This window comes from Macaca fascicularis, chromosome 14 (genome assembly GCF_037993035.2).
Source record: "Macaca fascicularis isolate 582-1 chromosome 14, T2T-MFA8v1.1".
Lineage (NCBI taxonomy): Eukaryota > Metazoa > Chordata > Mammalia > Primates > Cercopithecidae > Macaca > Macaca fascicularis.
This window is the reverse complement of record NC_088388.1, coordinates 485,179-500,862: the sequence shown is the minus strand read 5'-3', so window position 1 is coordinate 500,862 and position 15,684 is coordinate 485,179. Positions and strand designations below refer to the sequence as shown.

At 54.7% G+C, this 15,684-nt stretch overlaps 1 protein-coding gene across 17 annotated transcripts in view; it reads right to left on the bottom strand.

The window, feature by feature from the left end:
- The window catches only part of PHRF1 (PHD and ring finger domains 1), a 39,492-nt gene that overhangs the window by 13,097 nt on the left and 10,711 nt on the right, over positions 1–15,684 (bottom strand). For all 17 annotated transcript variants that reach the window (XM_074012661.1, XM_074012663.1, XM_005576757.5 and 14 more), the window contains exons 4-9: positions 14,464–14,669; positions 10,503–10,586; positions 9,143–9,261; positions 2,899–2,996; positions 2,398–2,573; positions 1,210–1,339 (exon numbers count right to left, since the gene is read on the bottom strand). In XM_074012661.1, the coding sequence (XP_073868762.1) occupies positions 1,210–1,339; positions 2,398–2,573; positions 2,899–2,996; positions 9,143–9,261; positions 10,503–10,586; positions 14,464–14,669 (813 nt within the window). The remainder of the gene's footprint in view (positions 1–1,209; positions 1,340–2,397; positions 2,574–2,898; positions 2,997–9,142; positions 9,262–10,502; positions 10,587–14,463; positions 14,670–15,684) is intronic.

Sequence of the window (15,684 nt, the reverse complement as noted above, 5' to 3'; positions counted from 1 at the left end):
CAATAAAAAAAGGAATAAAAATAACATGTTCCTACTGGGGGGAGAGACAGAAAATGAGCAGCATCTAAGAACAGAGCCTGACCTCCCTGAGTGTACCATTAAATATGTTACATAATTATGAAGCAGGGCTGGGCACCATGGCTCACACTCATAATCCCAGCACTTTCGGAGGCCAAGGCAGGTGGATTGCTTGGGGCCAGGAGTTCAAGACCAGCCTGGCCAACAAGGTAAAACCTTGTCTCTACGAAAATAATAAAAATTAGCCAGGCATGCTGGTGGTGCACCTGTAGTCCCAGCTACTCAGGAGGCTGAGGGAGGAGAATCACTTGAACTGGGGAGGTGGAGGTTGCAGTGAGCTGAGATCCCACCACTGTACTCCAGCTCCACAGTGAGACTCTCTCTCAAAAAAAAAAAAAAAGAAAAGAGAGAGAAACTATGAAAGAAAACTAAATTAGAAAAAAGCACACAGTGACAATGGAAAGTAAAATGATACAAACAAACTATAGCTGTGCCCCTTGGTACAAACACCAGAGAAGAACTCTCCTGAGAGACTTTAACACAAATGAACTCGCTGCACATCTGTAGTGACATAAAGATTAAAAAATGTTTAACCGCAAAAACACCCAGCATTTCAGTCCAAATTCATCTTCCTGGGGTGTTTGACAAGGCGCGGTCGACGGCTCTCCCCAGGAGCTGCCCGTTAGTTTTAAGGGAGAATTAGTCACCTCACAGTGGACGTCTGAGAACCAAGTAATTGAAGTTAACCAGCACTGGGACAAAATTACCAAAACTCACAAAAAAGGACTGAAAAACCTGAACAGGGCAGAAGCAAGACAAGACGCAAAATCACTCATCTCAACTCAGCCCCCACAGAAAAGCCCAGGCCCTGATGGCTTCAGAGCATATTGAGACAAATGTTTACAGCAAAAATAACAAGACTGCTTCCATAAACCTCAGGAAGCAGTCCTTCCAGAAAGCAGAGGGGAACAATTTGGGAAGGCTGGCACCATCCTGGTAACGCCAGAGGCAGTGTGGTCACAGATCGGCACGTCAAACCTACATCGTGTAGTGTTTTCAGCTGAGAAGATTAAGTTGCAGACAGAAGAAACGGAAATGCCCACAGCCCTGGCCTTGAGGGAAGCAGCGAGTGGACCTTGGGCGTGGGTCCCAGCACATGGCTGGCGGGAGAGTCCATCCCGCGAGGCTTACTTGTCTTCCTCTTCCGTCGGGCGGGAGTGCGCGGCGTCAGGGGGCGCTGATACACGGCAGTGCTCAGGCCAGTAGCCACAGCCTCGATGGCTTCGTCCAGCAGGGAAGACCCAAGGCGTCCTGGTGCGTGCTACAGGCAAAGGGGCGGAGCCGTCAGGTGCCCTTGGGGCCTCAGCCGGGCCAGCGCAGACCCCAACTGGAGCCCAGAGCACAGCCCGCAATGGCAGCCAGAGAAGCAGGACAGCCTCCCCACCCGCCACCCACCGCAGCCACGGCCCGGCCTTCCTCTCCCTTGCCAGACAGGTTGCCCAGCACTCCCACGGGGGCAAGGCCAGGACAGCCTAGGACGGGTCTGGGGGGCAAGCTCAGGGCCAGAATGGAGGGCGAGGACAGGCAGACACCAAGGACAGTGGAGTTCTTGGTGGAGGAAGAGGGACACAGGGCGGAGCTCAGAGCAGAGCCCATGGCAAGCCCTGAGAGCTGGGCTCCTGCACAGGTGTGGGGCGGTACGCAGCAGGGACAAGGCAAGGGGCAGGCAGGTGGGGGACAGACAGCATCCCAGGGGCACAGGGGAGAGCACCAGTCACTGTGGTGGGTGCGGCACAGGTGCTGGGCAGGGCACTGGAGAGGGACAGCCCCCACCCCACCGAGGCTTCTCAGTCCCCTCCAAATTCAGCGTTAGGCTTGCCAAGGGCACACACCAGATGCCCACAGCCCAGACCCTCCGGCTTGTCCAATGCCCAGAGAAAGGCTGCTGTGAGGACGGAGGCCGCAGGGAGCACCTGAAACTGAGCACCAGGTCCAGCGCAAGAGGAAGGCGCTCACAGGCGCCTGGAGGGAGTGGTGCTGGCACGTGGCCTGGGGAACAAGGGGGTTTCCTAGAGCCCTCACCCCCAGGGCCAGGCTCCATTTGCCCCTCAGCACCTGGCTCCAGCTGCTCGGAGAGGCAGCCTCACCTTGGGCCGCTGGGCTCACCCCGGGGTGCACTCACCTGCTCCCCTTAGCAGGCCGAGGAACACAAGCCACGGGGGCCAGGCAGACCCCACAGTGCCAGCGACGCCTCTCCCAGCCACCTGGGCCGCTGAGACCACACTGGGCAGCTGAGGCTCTGAGACAGGCGTCGGGGCCGGGCCACCCACCCAGGCCGCTGAGACCACTCTGGGCAGGCATCAGGGCTGGGCCACCCACCTGGACCCTCCTGGCCGTGGAGATCCGGTTCCGGTTCACGGTTGCTCTGACTCTCTCACTCTGCCGCGTCCTGGCGATCACCCGGGTCCTACCTGCTCGAGGCCGAAGCCTGCTGGTGGTGGGCACCACATCGGCCAAGAGCAGGGAGACCTCCTCCTCACTCACGGGACCCGCATCTGGGAAGAATCACCAGGGCTGATGTGCCACACTCACAGGCCACACACACCTTCCCCAGCGGCTCCCCCCGTGGCTGCCGGCCACGCAGCAGCCCTGGCTTAGGCTGACCTGTGCATGGGACACAGGGCTGCTCATGGAGCCTGGTGCTTCTACCACTGAGGACCGGAACCCCCCAGCCAATGGACCCCACACACAGCCCCGAGAAGACGAGCCCGAGACAGCCCGAGACGTCTTCCCCACGCGGCAGCCGACCCTAACCCCAGGGCCGCAGAGCAGACGGTGAGAAGGCCCATGCGCGCCTTGAGATGGGAGCAGCGTCCTCACCAGCGGCAAGGACGACGCCAGGGGCAGCACATTCCGGGCAGAACCACTCGTCCACCGGCACCTCCTGGAGAGGGGGGTCCAGGCATTCCATGTGGTACCTGCAGGAGAGAGCAGGGCCAGAGCAGAGCGTCCGGGTGCTGCTCACAGCTTTCCCAAACCTCCTCCAGTGAGGGGACCACACAGCAGGCCTCCAACAGCACCCAAGTCTGTGACGCATTCCGTTAGGGGCTGACCTGCGTCCCTCAACAGTTCCTAGGAAGCCCTAACCCCCAATGTGACAGCAGGTGGAGATGGAACCTTTAAGGGGGTAATTCAGGTTGAACAAGGCTGCAGGATTGGTGTCCTCAGAGGAAGGAAGGCCAGGGGAGGACACAGCGGGGAGGCGGCCGTCTGTGAGAAGGAAGAAGGGCCTCCCCAGGAACCAGGCCTGCTGCTATCTCAGACGTCCAGCTTCCAAAACCGAGACAAGGAAGACCTGTGGTTTACGCTGCCCAGCCTGTGGTATCCTGACAGCAGCTGAGCCGACCGCGACGCCCACCCAGAGGCCGACAGTGGCTCAGGCTGAGCCCCTGCGGCAGGTGCTGCCTCTGGGGCCTTCCCAGAGAGGTTCGTCTCACCCACCCGCACTCACGGGGTTTCAAACATCGCGCCTCACACCGAGCCAGTGAAGGAGGAGACGGTTTCTTTGCTGAAAGGAAACTATATTTTAATTGTTTCTATCAAGCCTTGTAGGAAAGTAGTTTGGGAAGTGCTGCCACTGGTATGAGGTATCTGTGCCCCTCCAAGCAGCCGAGGCTCGGGAGTCTGTGCCGAGATCCTTGAAACTTCACCCCAAAGACCCCAGACAGCCCTGAGTACGGCAAAAACAATCAAAGGAAGGGAGTCAAGCTGATGGTGTCCCTGAAAATTGAGCCTGAATTCAACTGAGCTTAACTACCACTTACTAACCACAGTGCTGAACTGTTCTAGGATCTAAGATACGAGTTAAACAAAAGTAAACCCATTCCCCCAAGAATCCTGCACCTAGGGCCGGGCACGGTGGCTCAAGTCTGTAATCTCAGCACTTTGGGAGGCCGAGACGGGCGGATCACGAGGTCAGGAGATCAAGACCATCCTGGCTAACACGGTGAAACCCCGTCTCTACCAAAAAATACAAAAATCTAGCCGGGCGAGGTGGCGGGTGCCTGTAGTCCCAGCTACTCGGGAGGCTGAGGCAGGAGAATGGCCTGAACCCGGGAGGCGGAGCTTGCAGTGAGCTGAGATCCGGCCACTGCACTCCAGCCCAGGCGACAGAGCGAGACTCCCTCTCAAAAAAAAAAAAAAAAATCCTGCACCTAGGAGAAGGTGTCCGCTGTGTGGCCCTCACTGGGGCCTCACACAAGAAAGACAGGAGACAGGTATGCAGGAAGAGAAGCAGACTCCCGCGCGCACGACACGCCCTGCCAGGCCAGCACAGAGGGGCGGCAGGTCGGGGACAGTAGGAAGAGCCCTAACTAGGTCCCCTCCTAACATCTGCTCTTACACAAGTTCTCTGGGGGCAAAGGCAAGAACTGAGCAGTACCTTCTTTCAAAGAATTCCAAAGTCTGAAAAGGTCCAACCCACTTTCCCACCACTGAGCTCCAGCAACCTTGGAGGAGGCTGCGGCTCGACCTGAGGCCCGAGCAGAAGGCCCCTCTGTGCCTGGCAGGCGCCCATCCACAGCCAGGCCAGGCCTGTGTCCCCCACACTCACCCCGAAGAGACTGGCTGCAAGTTTAAATGCGAGCACAGGGACAAGGAGAGCTGCCAAGACTTGCCCACCTACAGTGCAGGGACCTATGGCTCCACCTGCATGGGGAGCTTGGTGGCCCTGCTGAGAGCAGAATCGCCCTGCAGCTGAAGGTGCTCAGATCTGACCTGCCCAGGGAGGGGAGGGCCACATCTAACAGGCCTCAGCGAGCCCCTGTACTGCCTTCCTGGTGAACAGACTTTTAAATTAGATTGTAACTTAAAAAAAAATCAAGAAACTGTACCTTATTTCATGTATTATCAGTGTATCTATAGATAGCCTTGGGTTTTCGGTTTTTTTTTTTTTTTTTTAGTCTCTCTGGAGTGCAGAGGCACAATCTTGGCTCACTGCAACCTCCGCCTCCCAGGTTCAAGATATTCTCGTGCCTCAGCCTCTCAAAGATCAGGGGTTACAGGTATGCACCACCACGCCTGGCCAATTTTTGTATTTTTAGTAGAGACAGGGTTTCGCCATGTTGGCTAGGCTGGTCTCGAACTCCTGAGCTCAGGTGATCCACCCACCTCGGCCCACTGTGATTCCATTTTGACATGAGGAATTGAGTAACTTCAGACGTGTGATTTTTAAGAAAATTTAGCAGACTGGGCCGGGTGCAGTGGCTCATGCCTGTAATCCCAGCACTTTGGGAGGCTGAGGTGGGCGGATCACGAGGTCAGGAGATCGAGACCATCTTGGCTAACATGGTGAAACCCCATCTCTACTAAAAATACAAAAAATTAGCCGGGCGTGCTGGGGGGCGCCTGTAGTCCCAGCTACTCCTGAGGCAGGAGATTGGCGTGAACCTGGGAGGTAGAGCTTGCAGTGAGCCGAGATCGCACCACTGCACTCCAGCCTCGGCGACAGAGCGAGACTCTGTCTCAAAAAAAAAAAAAAAAAAAAAAATTAGCAGACTGCAAACAGTAACAGCATGGAAATGTTTAGAAGTATGACAATCATTATATTGATCAGTTTTAATGTTTTATATCCATCAGGGTTTTTATATACTTGCGTTGTTTTATCTGCCAAGTAATTCAAGCAGTGTAGGTAGAAAGAAAATCAACATATTGAATTTGTAAAGATCACTTATAATAAAAAATTTTAATTAAGTTTTTTTTTCTTTTTTTTTTTTTGAGACAGAGTCGTGCTCTGTTGCCCAGGCTGGAGTGCAGTGGCTGGATCTAAGCTCACTGTAAGCTCCGCCTCCCGGGTTTACGCCATTCTCCTGCCTCAGCCTCCCAAGTAGCTGGGACTACAGGCGCCCGCCACCTCGCCCAGCTAGTTTTTTTTTTTTTTTTTTTTTTGAGACGGAGTCTCGCTCTGTCGCCCAGGCTGGAGTGCAGTGGCGCGATCTCGGCTCACTGCAAGCTCCGCCTCCCGGGTTCACGCCATTCTCCTGCCTCAGCCTCCCGAGTAGCTGGGACTACAGGCGCCCACAACCGCGCCCAGCTAATTTTTTGTATTTTTTTAGTAGAGACGGGGTTTCACCGTGGTCTCGATCTCCTGACCTTGTGATCCGCCCGCCTCGGCCTCCCAAAGTGCTGGGATTACAGGCGTGAGCCACCGCGCCCGGCCCAGCTAGTTTTTTTTTTGTATTTCTTTCTTTATTTTTTTTTTTTCTGAGACGGAGTCTCGCTCTGTTGCCCAGGCTGGAGTGCAGTGGCGCGATCTCGGCTCACTGCAAGCTCCGCCTCCCGGGCTTACGCCATTCTTCTGCCTCAGCCTCCCGAGTAGCTGGGACCACAGGCGCCCGCCACCTCGCCTGGCTAGTTTTTTGTATTTTTTAGTAGAGACGGGGTTTCACCGTGTTCGCCAGGGTGGTCTCGATCTCCTGACCTCGTGATCCGCCCGTCTCGGCCTCCCAAAGTGCTGAGATTACAGGCTTGAGCCACCGCGCCCGGCCTTTTTTTTGTATTTCTTAGTAGAGACGGGGTTTCACCGGGTTAGCCAGGATAGTCTCGATCTCCTGACCTGGTGATCCGCCTGTCTCGGCCTCCCAAAGTGCTGGGATTACAGGCTTGAGCCACCGCGCCCGGCCTTAAATTTTAAACATCCCCAAGAGCCTTGTTAGAAGGTACTACAACTAGGTTGGGCACAGTGGCTCACGCCTTAAATCTCAGCACTTTGAGAGGTCGAGGTGGGCGGATCACTGGAGCCCAGGAGTTCAAGATCAGCCTGGCCAACATGGCAAAACCCCGTCTCTACTAAAAATACAAAAATTAGCCGGCTGTGGTGGCACATGCCTGTAATCCCAGCTACTGAGGAGGCTGAGGCAGGAGAGCCACTTGAAGCTTGAACCAAGGCTGCAGTGACTCACTGCAGAGGTTGCAGGGAGCCGAGATGGTGCCCCTGCACTCCAGCCTGGGTGACAGACCAAGACTCTACCTCGAAAAAAATACATAAATGAGTAAAATAAAAGCTAACATGAAAACTAGGCTTTGTGCCTGAAAACCGACAGCCTCATCTGGCCTACCAGCTGCCCTCCAGCCACTAGAAGATTCACGGCCCCGGCCTGCAATGAGGGCCTTGCCCAGGATGGTGCCCATGGCAGCCAGGACCAGGTCTCTCCTACCACACCATGGCCCCTCGGGCCGTGTCCAGCGATTCCAGGCCAGCCCAGGCCCTTCCTTCACATGCCCAGAGTGGCCACAGCCACACAGAGGACTAGTGTTACGCACGGGCAGGGAGCGCTAAGCCACCCCTCCACCTTTTTTTTATTTTTAAGCATTCTGCGCTTGACCGGGCGCGGTGGCTCATGCCTGTAATCCCAGCACTCTGGGAGGCCGAGGCGGGTGGATATCCTGAGGTCAGGAGTTCAAGACCAGCCTGACCAACATGGAGAAACCCCGTCTCTCCTAAAAATACAAAATTAGCCAGGCGTGGTGGCGCATGCCTGTAATCCCAGCTACTCGGGAGGCTGAGGCAGGAGAATCACTTGAACCTGGGAGGCGGAGGTTGTGGTGAGCCGAGATCGCGCCATTGCACTCCAGCCTGGGCAAAAAGAGCGAAACTCCGTCTCAAACAACAACAACAAAAAAAGTATTCTGCGTATATTTGAGGAGTAACTCAGTAATCAACAGCCAATAAGCACTGTGCCCAGGGCTGCAGTGACCAGGCTCCTGGGATACTCAAGGCAGCAGCCCTGCCCTTCAGACTTGCGGCACCAGCTCAGCACATGCCGGGACAGTTGGCAGCAGATGCTCCCAGGAACTCCAAGGAGGTGAAGACCATTAGGGGAGAGCACTCAGGAAACTGTCACAAAACGTGGATTTAGGCTCAGACTCGTAAGAAAGGAGGGAAGGCAAGATGTTTGCGAATATGAGCAGAGGCATGGCCGTTCCCTGGCTGCTGAGAGCAGAGAGCAGGACCAAGCAGGGGCTGGGACCTGGAGGGGCCGGTGGAGCGCACTGCAAGGCCCCTACACTCCCACAGGCCACAAGGAGGGCGAACTGATGACGAGACAAACGTGGTGGCGGCCTGCAGGACCCCCAAGGAGGCCCCTGCAGTGTCTGCGAAAGGATAGCCAGCGATTCCTGCACCAACAGCAGCGTGAGTGGAGCAGAGGCCTGGGTATGTGGCTAAGAACGAGGTGACAGGTGGGGGCACAAGCGGCTGTGGTCAAGGGCGAGTCAAAGCTGGGATGACCAGGACCACATGCCACGGAGCAAAGGCCTTCACCAGGAGCCTGCCCTCTGTGCGGCTGCAGCCACAGCATGCCCAGGCCTCCTGGCTCTGGCTGTTCCGTAGTCCAAACCCCGACCCAGCTACTTTCCGCCCAAGAGAAGGCTCCAGATTGAGCAGCCTCACTGGTTCTTTCAACAAGGGAAACATTTCCAGAATCCTCTCACCATAATTTCACGCAGAAAAATCATTCAAATCAACAGGGAGAGCCCCTCGCAGGAGGCTAATGGGGAAGGAGGGACCTGCCTACAGCCAACGAGACAAAGCAGGGATATGGAGACGAGTGTCACAGGCTCCCGGGAAGCCAGGGCCACGCAGGGCCAGAGCAGGCGCTCAGCTGTGCCAGGGAGAGCAGCAGGTGCAGTGTAACTGGATGCGTACCCGAGGGGGACGGAGGAGCAGGGTGAAAGGTGAGGGACCAAGGCAGCCAGGATGATGGACGCAGGCAGAGCCACTCCTCCCCCACAGAAAGGCCAGGACCAGGACACATCCCACCCTCTGGCTGGCCAGCCCCACAGCCTCCTGTCTGGCTGTTTTCTTTTTTGTCTTGATGTATTACCTGCATTTCTGTGAGTAGCCGCAGAATGTTTTTTGGGGAAAGATGGAGGTGTAAATGGGTGTAATAGGAAGGCCTGCAGGTGTCAATGGTCCGCAGGACTGAACCGCGCTGCTGAGGGTGGTGAGCTCAGCTCCAGGTGCTGGGACTCAGACTTCACAGAAGGAGGAGGTTCTGCGTCCCTCCTGCCCCTGGCCCACCTCGCACGCAGCAGGGCACGTGTGCCAGTCCCGAGCGTCCCTTACCCCGCATCGCAGCCATCACAGAGCAAGAGCCTGTCCTCGCGGTCACTCCTGCCGCACACCTCACAGAAGGTGGGGTCCTCCTCCTCTTCCTCACTTGCTTTGGTGTTCTCCACTGGGATCTAGGACAGAACCAGCGGTCACACACCACATGGGACCCAGACTCCCCACGGTCAATTCCCATCACGATACACAGTTAATCCAGAATCGATCGATCGGCTTCAGATTCCTAAGTGGGCTCCACAGGCCCAGAGGGTCTCCCTCGACGTGCACACAAGAATTTTTATGTTTTCTACCATCTCAGGGTGGTGATCTAAGAGGAAAATATTCAACAGAAAGCAAAGTATGATGCATGGAAAGGAGCGGGTAAGCCCTGTGGCCCCTAAGTGGAGTCATCAAGCAAGGCAAGGCAGCAGCTGCCGGACTGCCACGTAAGAGCAAGGTCTGCCTCTTAAAAAAAAAAAAAAAAAAAAAGCGAGGTGTGGTGGCTCACGCCTGTAATCCCAGCACTTCAGGAGGCCAAGGTGGGCAGATCACGAGGTCAGGAGATTGAGACCATCCTGGCTAACATGTGAAACCCCGTCTCTACTTAAAAAAAAAAAAAAAGTTAGCTGGGCGTGGTGGTGGCAGGCACCTGTAGTCCCAGCTACTTGGGAGGCTGAGGCAGGAGAATGGCGTGAACCTGCAGTGAGCCAAGACTGTGCCACTGCACTCCAGCCTGGGCAACAGAGCAAGATTCGGTCTCCAAAAAAAAATCTGGGCACAGTGGCTCACGCCTGTAATCCCAGCACTTTGGGAGGCTGAGGCAGGAGGACGGCTTGAGCCTAGGAGTTCGAGACCCACCTGGACAACACAGTGAGACCTCGTCTCCACTTAAACAAAAAAAAATAGCCAGGTGTGGTGGTGAACGCCTGTGGACCCAGCTACTCAGGAGGCTGAGGCAGGAGAGGATGGCTTGAACCCAGGAGGCTGAGGCTGTAATAAGCTGTGATTATGCCACTGCGCCCCAGCCTGGGTGAAAGAGCAAGACGGTGTCTCAAAAACAAAATAAAAAGCTCTGAGCAGACGGGCCAGAGAGCCGCTCCCCGATGTGATGGGTACAGGGCTGGGGTCGAAGGGACATCCCAGGAGCTGGCAACATCTCTGCCTCTCACCCCCAACCCGGACCCCAAACCCCCCAGACTGGGCACAACTCAAGCTCCAGGTTTCCTGCTCAGGGCCACAAGGGGCACTTGAGTTGACTGCTATGAAGCATTTAACCAACACTCATTTCAGGAGAGCAAGCCCACTTTGGAAAGCACGCTGTCCCACAGGGCAGGGACGTGAGCACGCCTGGGGTCTCCACAGCAGCATCCACACTCACCTTCCTTAAGATTTTACCACCAAATTGAGCTCGAATACAAATGCTCTTAAAGAGAGTTCGATCAACTGGACAGGAATTGGCATTCTGTGAGAAATAGAAACGGGATGAGAATCTTATAAATCACTTTCACTTAGAGGTCAAAAAATTATTTTACATTAAAAATCAAGTATCTCCGTGCCTCCGTGTGCCAGGTCCTCCACTAAGCTGCTGGCAACATGGCAGTGAAGGGACCACAGCGAGCCTTGCCTCCCTGCAGAGCTGCCAGCCCTGACAGGGGGAGGGAAGAGCAGCTCCATGAACGCGAAGCATCTGGTGACAATAAAGGGAGGACGGGGAGGCAGGGGGGCGGCATCGTGCACAGGCCCCTCTGCGGTGAGCCCTGTTCAAATCTTCTGCCAACTTTTCCAAAAGATTGTTGGACATTCACTAGTAAATTTTTAGAATTTCTTTTAATAGGCCGGGAGCAGGGGCTCACGCCTGTAATCCCAGCACTTTGGGAGGCTGAGGCAGGCGGATCACCTGAGGTCGGGAATTCGAGACCAGCCTCACCAACACGGAGAAACCCCATCTCTACTAAAAACACAAAATTAGCCAGGCGTGGTGGCGCATGCCTGTAACCCCAGCTACTCAGGAGGCTGAGTCAGGAGAATCGCCTGAACCCTGGAGACGGAGGTTGCAGTGAGCCAAGATGGCGCCATTGCACTTCAGCCTGGGCAACGAGAGCCAAACTCCATCTCAAAAAAAATTTCTTTTCATAGTGTGGATAACAGTCAGGTATGCGTGGCAAACATTTTTTTGCCTTTATTAATAGTGTTCTGACCCACATAAGATCTTTAAATTAATTTTATACCATACATAAGAAAACACTGATTTTAACTGAATAACAAATGCATGTCCTGCAGAGTCCCCACCCTGGTCTTCGGGCCCTTCCCTCTCCCACCTGGCTGTTTCTTCCTGTTGTCTCGGGTGTGGCCAGGTGCGTCTTCCCTGGGGTTTCTCAGGAGTGGAGTCACGGCATGGACTCCTGCTCACGGCATTCTGCCCTCCCTAGCACTGCAGAGACGCCACCACACAAACGGCTCATGTGTCCCTTCCCCCGTGGTGCACATCGACGGACGTGTCTTTGTGTGGGTGCACTTCTGTTTCTCTCGGGTAAACACCCATGAATACATGTGCCTTTGAGGTTGTGCGTGTGACATCCCCCCTCTGGAGTCTGGGGCGCCATCCTCCCCAGCAGCACCTCCCGTGGTGGGACTGGGGTTCCCAGAGGAGCCCTGCTGCGGAGCCCCGCACACTCACTGCCCGTGTGCAGACATTCTCTCAGGCTAGGCCCCGCATGCTCAGAGCCTGTTTGCAGATGTTCTCTCAGATTGTTTAGGAAATCCTTCCCTTTTCTTATCACAGAGCTGCCCGTGCTTTCCTTTCCAAGTTTCAGTTTTGCTTTCTAATTCAAAATCTTGAATCCATCCAGCATCGTGTGTGTGCTGTGAGCAGCCCCCACCTGATTGGTCCCCCAGGCACTGCCTGTCTCCCCAAGTATGTCCAGGTCTCTTTCAGGGCCCCTGCAAAACCCTAGGACTGGTTTTCATTCCTGGACTGATGCCAGTTCAATCACTGTAGTTTTATAAACCGTAATATCCAGTAGGCAATTTCTCCCCTTTTCAAAGCTATCTTGGCAATTCTTGGTGCCTTCCTGTCCTCATGTGCTGATTTCACAACACATCAAGCGCTCTGAACTCCTGCTGGGACGGACGGAATCAGCATCCCGCCCTCCCTATGGAGTAAGACGTCTTGAAAGGGAAGGGGCCTTGCTTCCTTCAATCACAGCTGTGTTGGAAAAGCTCTTTAAATGTCTTAAACATCTTTATGACTTATTTCTAAATACAATGTTTAATCTTTATTAACCTTGTATCCAGCAATCTTGCTAAGCAGTATTCTAACAGTTTATTTATAAGATTTCTTCTTTTTTTTTGAGACAGAGTCTCCCTCTGTTGCCCAGGCTGGAGTGCAGTGGTACAATCTCAGCTCACTGCAACCTCCACCTCCCAGGTTCAAGCGATTCTCCTGCCTCAGCCTCTCGAGTAGCCGGGATTACAGGCATGTGGTACCATGCCCAGCTAATTTTTGTATTTTTAGTAGAGATGGGTTTCACCATGTTGGCCAGGATGGTCTCGATCTCTTGACCTCATGATCCAGCCACCTCGGCCTCCCAAAGTGCTGGGATTACATGCATGAGCCACTGTGCTCGGACTCATTTGTAAGATTTCTATACTGACAAACTTATTTGTAAATGCTCTCCCTCTCCTGCCCAATACTTATCTAATAAATGCCAGACAGAAAATACACAGCAAACACCATATCTTGTTCCTCAATTTAAATGAAAGCTTCACTTACCAAAAGAAAAATCTACAAAAAAATAAATGAAAAAAAGTGGCCGGGTGCAGTGGCTCGCACCTGTAATCCCAACACTTTGGGAGGCTGAGGTGGGCAGATCACCTGAGGTCGGGAGTTCAAGACCAGCCTGACCAACATGGTGAAATCCTGTCTCTACTAAAAATACAAAATTACCCTGGCGTGGTAGCAGGTGCTTGTAGTCCCCGCTACTCGGAAGGCTGAGGCAGGAGAATCACTTGAACCCGGAAGGTGGAGGCTGCAGTGAGCCGAGATCGCACCACTGCACTCCAGCCTAGGCAACAAGAGCGAAACCCTCCCCCCCGCAAAAAAAGAAAAATCTGAGCCTAAATCTACTGTGGGCTGTGGACTCACCACAACAGAACAGGACTAGGAAGTACCAGAGCCAGACTTCGGGTGATGTCACAGCCTGCCCCCACCAGCAGCATTAGTAATGTCTGGGTCCTGCTTCAGACTAAGCATACGGGCAGTTTTCAGCTACTCGGGGAGACAGAACAGGAAGACCCAGTCACTGGGAATCCTGGGTGAGGTCATGGTCCTGAGAAGAGTCGGGGACAGCACGGGCTGCCGGTGCACCCGCAGGGAGGGGAGCGAGTCAAGAGGTGGCAGTGTCAGAGCTCAGCCCTGAGTACAGAGGTCAGGGACTCATCAGTCATCCTCGGACTGCAAGTTCTACTTTTTTGACATTTTTCACAATCAAGTATTCAGAAAGGGCGGGGGGAGCTGATTGCTTCTAAAAGTTCATTTTGAAATATAAAATACACTGCATGTTTACAGTAAACTCTCTTCACCTGTTTTAAGGACAGTCCCTTTTGATGCCGGTTATTGTGACTGAGTGCTGTATCCTACCGATGTTTTCTTTTTCCTTTTTTTTTTTTTTGAGACGGAGTCTCGCTCTGTCGCCCGGGCTGGAGTGCAGTGGCCGGATCTCAGCTCACTGCAAACTCTGCCTCCCGGGTTTACGCCATTCTCCTGCCTCAGCCTCCCGAGTAGCTGGGACTATAGGCGCCCGCCACCTTGCCCAGCTAGTTTTTTGTACTTTTTCAGTAGAGACGGGGTTTCACCGTGTTAGTCAGGATAGTCTCCATCTGACCTCGTGATCTGCCCGTCTCGGCCTCCCAAAGTGCTGGGATTACAGGCTTGAGCCACCGCGCCCGACTACTACAGGTGTTTTCTGTATCAACTGAGAGAACCACCTGTCAAGGCAGCAAACCGCCCAAGCACCACAGCACACCTGCCTCTCTGGCTGGCAGGCTGAGATGGCCCCTAAGTCATCCAGGGTTTCTGCAGCTGGTCCCGAGAGATCCACAGCCGTCCTCTCTCCTGCCACTGACCGATACACCACAAACGCCTCACATGAGCTCACCCACACTCCCAAGAGCCATGATGCTCACAAAGCAAAGGCCAAGCCAGACTCAATCCTGTGGCTCCAGGGTCAGCCGCAGAGCAGAGAGCTAGAACCTCGCAAGAGGCTGACCACAGGCTGGGTCACCTATAAACAGGGAGGCTATCCTGAAGGGAGGAAGAACCCAACCAGAGGTGAACTCACCTTGGACCATTCGACAATGCAGTCCAGGCAGAAGTAATGGGCACAGTTCTCTGGCGTCCCCACGGCCTGGTCTCTGAATGTGTTGAGACAGATGGGGCAGCTCTCCGCATCATCATCAGAATTAAAAGAGCCGGCAGCTTCCAGTTTCCCCTGAGTACCCGCTACCTCCAGCAACGTCTCCCCATCGTCTTCAGAATCCTCAGAACCTGGAGAGAGAGGAAATGTTCCAACTGGTGCAAGCAGGACTGGCAGCGCGAACTGTGGCACTGGAGGCAAGCAGGCCAGGCTGCACTCCGGACACCAGGTCTGCAACGCAGAGCCCGCCTCCCCAGGGGCTCACATCCTGCCACTTATCTCTACGTGCACGCTTAGCACATCCACAACCCCAGGAGCCCTTCCCCGCACCTAACCTGAAGCCTCGGGCGCCCTGCACCGAGGCGTGGGAAGTTGAGCGTCCTGAGTGCCAGATCAGCTCCTCTTAAGCTGAGCCTGGGTCTGAGGCAGACCTCAAGAGGAGCGGCAACCCTGGGGCCCAGCATAGGTCCCAGAGATCATCAGGTTCATTTCGGAGCCTCCAAGCAAGCCCCTCAGTGCAACAGCCCCCTGACAGCAGCCCCCGTTTCCAACGCCCCCTTCTCAAAGCCTGAAGACCATGAACCATCTGCCTGCAGACGGGACCTCCTTCTGAGGTCGCCCGTTCCTCTTCCCTGTGGGAGGCAGAGCACAGGCTCCTAACTGAGCCACTGACCACAACCATTCTGGTCAATTTGGAGTGGTTCTGAGGCTACACTCTGACTAGCAGCAGGAAAATGCTCTGAGTTCAACATGGCAGAGCCCACATGTGCACTGCTCTTTTCTTCCTACCAAACTCCACTGAAACAACGCTAAAGGAAACAGAACACAAGTTCACATGGGAAGAGGAGCAGACTCGGTATGGGTGGCAGGTTCCTCCTCAGCCCCGAGACTCTCCCGGTTCCACACATATGGGCAGGACCTGCCAGCAGTGGGGCATCACTCCCAGGACCCTGCTGTTACCCGGCAAAGGGAAAGGCACACCCAGAACAGGAATTTACACTGTTGAGGAGGCTGGGAGAAGTGACAGCTGCGAGGGAGGCAGCAGAAGAGTTTTAAGTTTTCATCTTTCATGTTAGGAGTTGAAGAACTACTGGCTGGGCGCAGTGGCTCACGCCTGTAATCCCAGCACTCTGGGAGACCGAGGCA